The sequence below is a fragment of the Aptenodytes forsteri genome, unplaced genomic scaffold, assembly GCF_000699145.1.
Source record: "Aptenodytes forsteri isolate BGI_AS27 unplaced genomic scaffold, ASM69914v1 Scaffold55, whole genome shotgun sequence".
NCBI lineage: Eukaryota > Metazoa > Chordata > Aves > Sphenisciformes > Spheniscidae > Aptenodytes > Aptenodytes forsteri.
Window position 1 is genome coordinate 348,952 of NW_008796063.1, and position 9,491 is coordinate 358,442.

At 40.8% G+C, this 9,491-nt stretch overlaps 1 protein-coding gene across 1 annotated transcript in view; it reads left to right on the forward strand.

Moving 5' to 3' along the window:
* The first annotated feature begins 206 nt into the window (after positions 1–206).
* LOC103904957 (probable acyl-CoA dehydrogenase 6) overlaps positions 207–9,491 on the forward strand; it is an 81,065-nt gene continuing 71,780 nt past the window's right edge. Inside the window, exons 1-2 of the mRNA XM_009286525.2 lie at positions 207–224; positions 1,178–1,298. Coding sequence (XP_009284800.1) covers positions 207–224; positions 1,178–1,298 — 139 coding nt within the window. The remainder of the gene's footprint in view (positions 225–1,177; positions 1,299–9,491) is intronic.

Here is a 9,491-nt window from a genome sequence, read left to right on the forward strand (position 1 = left end):
GGGGGAAGGAGGGTGGCTTTTCTGTTTTGCATTTGGACCCTCTTGTACGTGCTGGCCCAGGTGCACGGCGCACTTGGCAGCACGGCAGAAGCAGCCTGTGCCAACCCCTGGTTTGGCTTGTGGAGGTGGGCAGGGGTGGGCACTATACAACTGACTCCTTTTGAGAGCCATTGAAACCGCGTCTGCCTCGTGCCAGGTTGGTAGGCATGGGGAGCAAGAACGAGGTGACAGAAGCACGAACGCCCGGTGCACCCCGCGGTGTGGGGCTGTTTGGCACAGAGCTGGCTCTGTTCGGGAATTATTCCCAGGCTTAGAGGTTGGCTGCAACACTGCAGGTTGCCCATTTTGCTCCCTTCCCATGGCCATGGAAATCTGGGACTTTGTGGGGTGAGATGTCCAACCCCCGTGCTCTGAAACCTGAAAGTGTTACTGAACGCAGTGGCTGTGCTCCAAATGTGTTTTGCTCGCAACAGCTGGAAGGGAAGACAGCAACCTGATTAGAGCAAGGGCAGTAGCCAGGCAGCTCAGGACATTGACTTTTGGAAGGTGTGCAGCGTTGCCCAGGGACTAGACTTGGAAATGCTATAAAATGTGGAAGAAGACCAGATTTTTCCAGTACGTGTGTTGTCAGACCCTAGGGAGGTCTAAATGCAGACTGGACACAAATGCCCTGAACAGCGCTAACATCCTTGAGAGCGTTTCAGGCAAAGGGAAGGGAAATGACGTCTCTTCTACTTGCCTGTCTTGCGTACTGTGTGTGGTCATCGTGCACAGATCATCAACCTTCTTTGGCAAGCTCCCTCTGAGGACAATCCAGGTTTCCCTTCCTGTCACTTTCTAGAAACTGTACCCAGAAAGGTAACAAATGGTGAGGGGGAACTGCCACTTTCATAGGTCTTGGAGAGGCTTAAACCAGCCCTGATGACTTCCTGTTGTAGTAGTTGTAATTGCTAAAAGAATTAGTTATATTTGTCTCATTGCATCTGATGTAATAGTTGTGGGTGGCTGGAGAATAAGGACATCCAACAGGAAGTCAGAAAATTGCAAGTGCTTTCAACATTTTCCCTGTATGGTTTTTTTTGCTTTTTAAATTAAAGTTTTTAGACAAAAGTAGTCAAAGGTGTTTCTGTAGGAATGTCTGTGTTAATAACTTCTAAAATTTATTTTCCAAATGTAGATCATCGACAAGGAGATTAATCCCTTTGTGGACAAGTGGGAAGAAGAAGGACAGTTCCCAGCACATAAAGTATTTAAAACCCTGGGACAGGCGGGATTCCTTGGTGTGGATAAGCCAACAGGTAGGAGAGTGTATAACTCCTGAGTGTTGATGCTGATGGTGATAGACTCATTACATTATCTCAGATCGCTTTTGTCCCAGATCAAAACATGGTTCGGAATTCAATGCAAAGTTTACTTATATTCCTCAGTCACAGGTGTGCTGGTTACCAACTGTGCAAATACAGAAAATGTTAAAAACCTGCGTGACTGTTATTTGAAAGTCAGTGAAATGAACATCACTTAAATTTTCAACATGCAATCTGTATAATGACTTTTCTTCTGGATCCGGACATACATGGAATAATTTCAGTCTTCATTAAAGAAACCACAGTTTGAAGGCATTGAAAGTGTTGTAAGATTTGGCCTGTTACACTTCCTTAACCTGTAACCTCTAGATCATTGTAATGTATTCTGTCTCGCCATTCAGAGGATGAGGTTTGTGTGAGTTTTAGACCTTTATATCCTAGACTGTCTTTAAAATGCACAATTCCAGCCCACAGAAGCATGTACAGAACAAGCAGCTGATGATACACACAGCAAGGACAGAGCAAGTTTCATGTGTACATATATATATTGGTGAGGAAAAAAGTCAAGAAGTCCAGAGGAATAGGAGGTATTTCTGCTCTTCAGCTAAAATACATATTCCCCTAGTTTTTTTGTTTGTATATGATGTAATATATACTTGTTTTCTTTTCAGATGATACTGTTACATGTTCCTGTCAGAATTCTCTGGGTTTTTTTCCCCCATTTTCTTAGTTGTGGTTAAAAAGTTTAAACAAAAGCAAGATTGCATAGACAAAACTTTGGCAGTCGTGGTGAATTCAGAGGAGCCCCAAGTGACAATGTTTGGACAGTTAACTGCAGATAATCATCTATATGGAGCAGCTCACATAACCTTAGCTATGCCACACCACATCATTATGTTGCTAAGGGACAGGGTTTGAACTGTGGAACAAATTATGTCTTTTTACCACTTACTTTCAGAGGAAATATTTCCTCTTGAAATGAACTTCCGTATTGTTACACATTCTGATGTGGAAGGTTTCTTCTCTAGCTGTTCAGCTGTTGGAGCTCACAGAACTGTTTAGCTGTGATTGTCTGACAAATCCAATTAGGTCTGAGCTGGTATTTTTTTACAAAAATGCTGACAGTTTGAGATTATACTTAAGATCTATTTAAAGGACAAATAGGACTACTGGGGGAGGGAGAAAACCACCTCTACCTTCTGTTGTAATTGTTTGATAGGCAGATTTGAAATCTGTCTCAGCAGGGTCTCCTTCACGCTGCTAACGTTCATGTTGGCTGTAATGGTGTGTTGCACTGCTGCCCGATTACAGCCCTGTCTCGTTGTTATATGCACCTCAGGGCATGCAGAGGCCTCGGCTGGGGTAAGGAACCCCAGTGCTGAGCGTGCTGTCATAAAATACTGTGGAGGTGGGAACTTTGTATAACGCTCACAAAATAGCTAGGACAAGAACTAACGTGAGTGAAATCTAGTGAAGAAGGGACTTGCAGAGGCGAAGATGGGCACAGAAGGTTGCATGCTTTGACTATGCTTGTTATACTCATGATTAATAATATTTTAGCCTTGGCTTTGACACTTGTATCTAGCTGTTAATCTAATTTGTTGGGCCTCTGCAGCTGCATTTCATAAAAGCTGTAAAAAACTGGATAAAATTCTCAGTGACACATGGTCCGTCTCAGTTCATCTTCTGGAGTAATGTATTGCTGGGTACAGAAAATGCACCAACTCCCTGTAAGACGCTGCCTTTGCAGCATTCAGTTGTGCAACAGAATGTCACTGGATCCAGCTTTGCTGTGTAATGGTATAGTACCACCAGGCACATCCTGAAAGTGCTGAAGCTTTCTCATGATGGTAAGTGAGAGAGTCAGGTGTGTAACAGCGCAGTCTCAACAGCAGGACTTTGGCAAAGCCTGAAATTCTTCATCCTTCTACAAAGTGCTTATGCTTGCTGTGATTGTGATTAGTGTGTACTGGTAGTAGTAATAAATAAAAAAAACAAACCAAAAAACACCTTTTTATACTCTGCTTAGCCACTTCTATTATTTAACTGCTGTGTGCAGAGGAAGAGAGATCTGAAGAGATTTGAGGAAGCCAAGAGCAGCCGCGAGTTTTGGGGGGATGTTGGGAGAGGTCTGGAGAAGAGAGGTTAATTGATTTGAGGAGAGCATTCAGGACGCGGAGCCATGCGAGTTACAACCTGCCCTACTTTCTCTTTCCAGCACAAACCAAAATTATAATTATCATTGTGTATGTATCAATGTATCCCTTCAAACCCAGGTCATAAAGCATTCTGTTTAAAGAAGTCTAAATTTTTCGAGTGAATTCGCTTTAGTAGCAACTGCAATTTTGAAATAAAAGTTTTTCCGATTTTGTTTTCCAGGGTCATTCTGTTGAGTACAGGTTTGTTTTTTTTTTTCCCCTGTAGAATTAATTTTGAAGCTTTCTGATTGGGCAGAAATGGATCACAAACTTGTTTTGCTTAGATAGAAGGAAACATCTGTTGGATTTCAGATTTGTTGAAACTGGACTTTTTCCTGTGTAAACACCGTTCCCTTTATGAACAATGAGCTGCTTAATGGGAGTCAGGTTTTCAAAAGAACGTGCCTTAAATATGTCCCTTATCATTGGAAACTTTCTCTGTGTGGAGAACTGATTTGGGGCACTGTTTGTATTGCAAAGGCTCCATCAATTCCCACCATATGCAGTTGTGGGCTACAAACTTGTCGTGGTTTTTCCTGTATATTTTTTCACAGTTGTTTACGCTTGTAGTGAATATTGGCTGTAGTACAGTAGTTCAGGATGTTAGTTGGAGGGGCCATGTAAACACTGTGGTCAAGGCCCAGCCATGACCACATGGCCAATTACCACTGTAATTGGGGAATCCTGAAGATGATCAGTGGATTTAACTTACTACACTGTCTGGTCAGTCCTCTGCCAGAGAAGGATTTTTCTTTTTGAAACATTTCTCTGCACTGGTAGTCTTTACATGACTCAAAAATAGTGCATACACTGGTTTTCCTTGGGAAAAAGTGTGTGGTGTTCTGTTATATTAGGAAATTCTTCCTACTAGTAAAATACATGCTGAAAAAGTGAACATTATTTATGCATAAAAAGTGTCTTTTTGCTCTATGCAAAATGTGTTTTACAGAATCACTCAGTTCAGCCTGAAGTATTTAGTTTGAGGGGAAAAAATACCCAACATCTCTATATACTTATTAAGTATAACTTCATTTATGTTTACTGTGTGTTTTTCCTCAAATTATAAAGTTTCTGGGGTATTGAGGCACTAACAGTCCCAAAACTAAGAGAAGAAAATATTAGGGTAGGCAACAAAAATATTTTAAACAGTCTTGGTAGTTGGCCATTGTCTGTTTTGCTAAGGGAAGCGGGCAAGACATATTCCTTTGAGTGTTTTATGTGCAGATTAGATGAGATACTGGAGTAAAGGCTGACAGGATCTATGCTGTCATTTGTGATCTTATGGTTTATGAATCAAAGCCTTGGCTGTTGCTAAATTTTAGGGTGTGTTGCCAAAGACACAGGCTCAAAATGTAGTTACGTGCCTGCGTATGCTGACGCAGATGATTAAAAGTTGTTTTTATCAGCTGATGCAAAAGCACATGGAATCCTGTAAAGGCTCAGGGAAAGCGAAGAAGGGGGGAGAGAAAGGTTTTTAAGAGGGCAGTGTCTGCTGTCCTGCATATTCACATAGCATCACTGTGAGACATGAGCGATAATGATGCCTGCTCTGGGTATTTCATTAGCATTTTCACTGGCAGTCCTGTAGGAATATTTAGCAGAATGCAAGAATGCATTAGCACGTAGAAATAATTATGACAGGTATGTCCAAATAGTAGCCTTCATTTATTCCTGTCAAACACTTAGCAGTGCACTTGCAGAAATATGTTCTTAAATATATCAGTAAAATCAGGAAACTGTGTGGTAAGACTTGTATGTGGATGGGAAAGTATAGTTTTACACTATCTCCTTCCCCTACTGCTGGGATTTACGCTGGTTACGGGACTGGAGAAAGTAGTAAGCAGTATGTTGTTACTCAAGACAGATAAGCATCTGATGAAACAAAACAGATGTTTCGAATGATTGATTGCACTGCAATTGCAAAATTATGTGATATCTTTCCTTAAGAAAGCCTGTTTATTCCAAGTGTCTGTGTGTTGAATGTGGGAATATAGATCTAGGCTATCCTCTAAGGTTAACTTTGTTACTTTCTTCACAAGTATACATTTTTCTGGTAAGATGAGACCTCATGAGAGTTTGGTAGTGGAGAGTCACTTGAAAAGAGAGTGTGGGGTTCTTTCTCTTTCTTTTTTTCTTTTTCCCTTTCTGTAATACTAAGTCTTATTATTCACTTGAAGTCACACTCTCTTGAGTGTGGGGTTCTTTCTCTTTCTTTTTTTCTTTTTCCCTTTCTGTAATACTAAGTCTTATTATTATATGGAATGAGCAAAAGAAAGACCTGGGAGGAGCAGTGGATTCTGTCACTAGAAAGGGACTTAGTAGTTCAGGTGAAACAGAGTTTTATGGCCTCTAAGAGAGTAACTGAAACAAACTTTTTCAGGTGTATCTGTGGATAGAAGCTAAAAGGTATATATTTGTCAGAAGAGAATTCATTTGCCCCAAACCATTTCTGTATGGCAGGAGTGGACCAGCTGCAATGCCTGTGCTTGGTTTAGTAGATTTAAGCACAGCCAGCTGAACTAATTGCTTGATCTCTTTCTCGCTTACAAAGGAGTGCAGGCGTAGTTAGTTAATAATAGTTGCGCTCTGTAAGTTGGAGAGAGAAGCCATTGTGCCACGTTTTCAGGTACCAATGAGCCGGTAAATCAGCACTCTGAAATGTTTACCAGCTATGAGATATACCTGGTTTGCAATCAAGAAATAATCTCGATAAGCCTCTAAAAAACAATAGACCAAAATTAGTCACTGCTTTATTTGAATCAAATTGATGACAATGTTAGTAATGGATGGCAGTGGTTTGGAGGCCTCGATCAGATAAGTATAAGAAATTTCAGGTACTTATCTGACCTTCTTAATTTGGTGGATTGGATTGAAACGTCAGGAAAACAGGTTTTTGTACATTTAGATACAAGTTCTGTGCGGGTGAGACTTTTTTTTCCCCTTTCCTCTTGTGAAATGCTGACAATTCAAGTCCCATCTAGCATCTTGCAAATGCAGGATGAAATGCAATTGAAAGTGGTAAGGGGGAGACAGTTTGTTTGCTGCACTTCACAGATCATCAGATATTTCTGATCAGGCAAGGAAATGAGCGCTTGAGTTCATCTTTGGTTTTTCGTGACTCTGCACATGACTTGGGAACACAAGTGCTTCATTCTTTGTGGCTGGTTGGGAAGTGCAGCAGTACCTCTGGGAATAGCTTGTTCAGCTATCAACAGCAGTTTTGTAGAAACATCCATTCTTTGTTTTATCCTTGTGTGGGGTGTTCTTGCTTTTGTTTTCTTCCTGTTCCTATGCTTCTGAAGGTCTCTGCATATAACTTTGGTTTCAATTTCATAGAATCATAGAATCATTAAGGTTGGAAAGGACCTCTAAGATCATCGAGTCCAACCGTCAACCCAACACCACCATGCCCACTAAACCATGTCCCTAAGCGCCTCATCTACACGTCTTTTAAATACCTTCAGGGATGGGGACTCCACCACTTCCCTGGGCAGCCTGTTCCAATGTTTAACCACTCTTTCAGTAAAGACATTTTTCCTCACGTCCAATCTAAACCTCCCCTGGCGCAACTTGAGGCCATTTCTTCTCGTCCTATCGCTTGTTACTTGGGAGAGTTTTCCTTCAGTTTTGTAGAAAATTGTTGGGTTTGGGGGTTTTTGAAGAGGCAAATCTGCTAAAAATCTGGTGTTCTTAATTTTATAATTGTGAATAGGAAAAGAGTGCACACTAAAGAGAGCAGTTGAATAGATTAAAGAAATATGAAATATTATAACACCTGAAAAGAATATAGGGGTTGAGACATTATCAAGTAGGACATACTGTTTGGGAGTTACCATTAGAGGAGTTGAGTTTATCCTTTACTTCTGTGGATCGAATGGCAAGACTCTCTCTTGACAAAGTGTGGGCCAATGAATGAGCTTATACTAAAATACCTTTGGTATTATAAGTGTCTCTAATTTACACATAACTGTCTTTTCCCAGTCTCAAAAGTTTGATGCTAGATTCTTGACATCTGTCATATACCCAGATGGCATAATCGGAAAGCTTTCTGAAAGGTATAAATGTACCTTTTATGCTTTGAGACATGTCAGTATGCCGAGTGTGGTGAGCGTGGGAAAATTATCTTTGTGAAACGTAGGCTTGATTCGCTTTTACCCACTCACTTTTGCATTATTAACTGCCAGGAGTGAAGACTGATTTCTTTCCTGGGGCTGAAATGGAGAAAAATATTGTGAAACAGTAATTCTGAGGTTGACATGGAAAATCTCTGAAGAGCTGTTGACTTGTCAACGCTTGCAGATCCTATAGGTCAATAACCAAATCACAAACTGAATGACATCTGGCTTGAAGAGAGGATTAACAAGATTGCAGTAAAACTGTGTCGTTCCTAAGTGTTTCTATCCCCAACATTTGAGCAAGATAAGAAGCTGGTGTCCAGGCTGTGCAAACCTGAACATGTGTAGCTGAATAAGAAGAAATGAAAGGGAAAAAAAAAAAGAAATGTGTTTAGTTTTGGTTCTCCTAGTCTGATCTAACATTTCTAATCCCTAGTGACCCATTTCATGGAAAATCATAAGCGTCATTAATAATCCAATCCCTGGAAATTTTGTGTAAGCCCTTAGTCACTCCAGCGTCTGTAAGGAAGTTCAGAGGTCCCCATACCAGTGAAGTGCCTTTTCATACAAGTGAAAAACAGGTCTTGGCAGTATCTTTCTCCCTTTCTGACAGGTGGCTAACATTGCAGCCGCCTTTGTGAATCTTGTTGTTACCCTTGCAACACAACTGTAGGGCATCCCCCGCTGTAAACTGGACTCCTGGGGATAGAGCTAATCCTTTTTGGCATTTATCCCAGAAAGGAGGACAGGCAAAGGCATGGACCCAGTATTTGTGAATCTGCGTGTGACAGGCAACTTGCTTACAGGATAAGTAATGCACACAACGCTTAGTAACTTCGTATGCTACATGGCAGTAAAAAAAGAAGTCAGGGAAGGATAGCAATATAAGGAATTTAACTTCTTGGGGCTTAATACCTAAATAAGATTAGAGCTGGCCATTTGTGGCTTTCTCGTTTGGTGGACTGGAACAAGGGAGTTTTGAGGTAAAGATGCAGAGAACTGAAATTGCAGTGTTTTTAATCATGCTGTATTGTGTGGAATAGATACCACCATTTCACAACAAACCTGGAAGTTAACCACATCTAGTTATGCGGCATGGGGCTCATGTTTATACTGCTTTTAGGTCTACTTTGATTTCGCTGTTTACCCTGATGTGACACTGGTACGCACTTCGGAGACTGCATGATATCCTCTAGTAAGTGAAGTAGGAAGTGGAAAAAGTTGGTTTTATTCCGAAATACTTCTAAAGTCTATTAAACTGGTCTGAGAAATATTTGGAGCCTACACTCTAGTGTGTTGGCACAACCATGTTGAAAGTCTTTTATAGGCTTAGTCTAAATAATGCACTGATTTGTAGATTTGTGATCAGTCCAAACAATCAATCCATGTGCCCTCAGTTTCTCAGTTGATTAGTAAATGTTAAAAACATGTGAATTGTTTTTGAAGTGAAGATATGTTGGAGGCAGGAGTGAGTGATGCTTTAAAACTTCAAAACTTGTTCTTTTGACTGGACGATCTGACCAGTGCAAGACAACTGTCTGGCTCATTTGTGGGGAGGCAAGCAGGTATTTGGTGCCATCGTAACTTGCATTATTTACTGTGTGCTTTGCAACTCTGAAGATTATGTAAATTCTCAAGTCGGGTGTGCAAACTGAGCTGGAGGCTCAGGTGTGTGCGACTGCTCTGTCCAGATGTAATGCATACCCCATATGGAAAAGTAGTATTTTGTCCTGCATAGTACTTTATAGTGATAAGCATGATTGTATATACATTTGTCCTGGTTTCAGCAGGGATAGAGTTAATTTCTTTTCTAGTAGCTGGTACAGTGTTTTGGATTTAGGATGAGAACAAAGTTGATAACGCACCGATGTTTT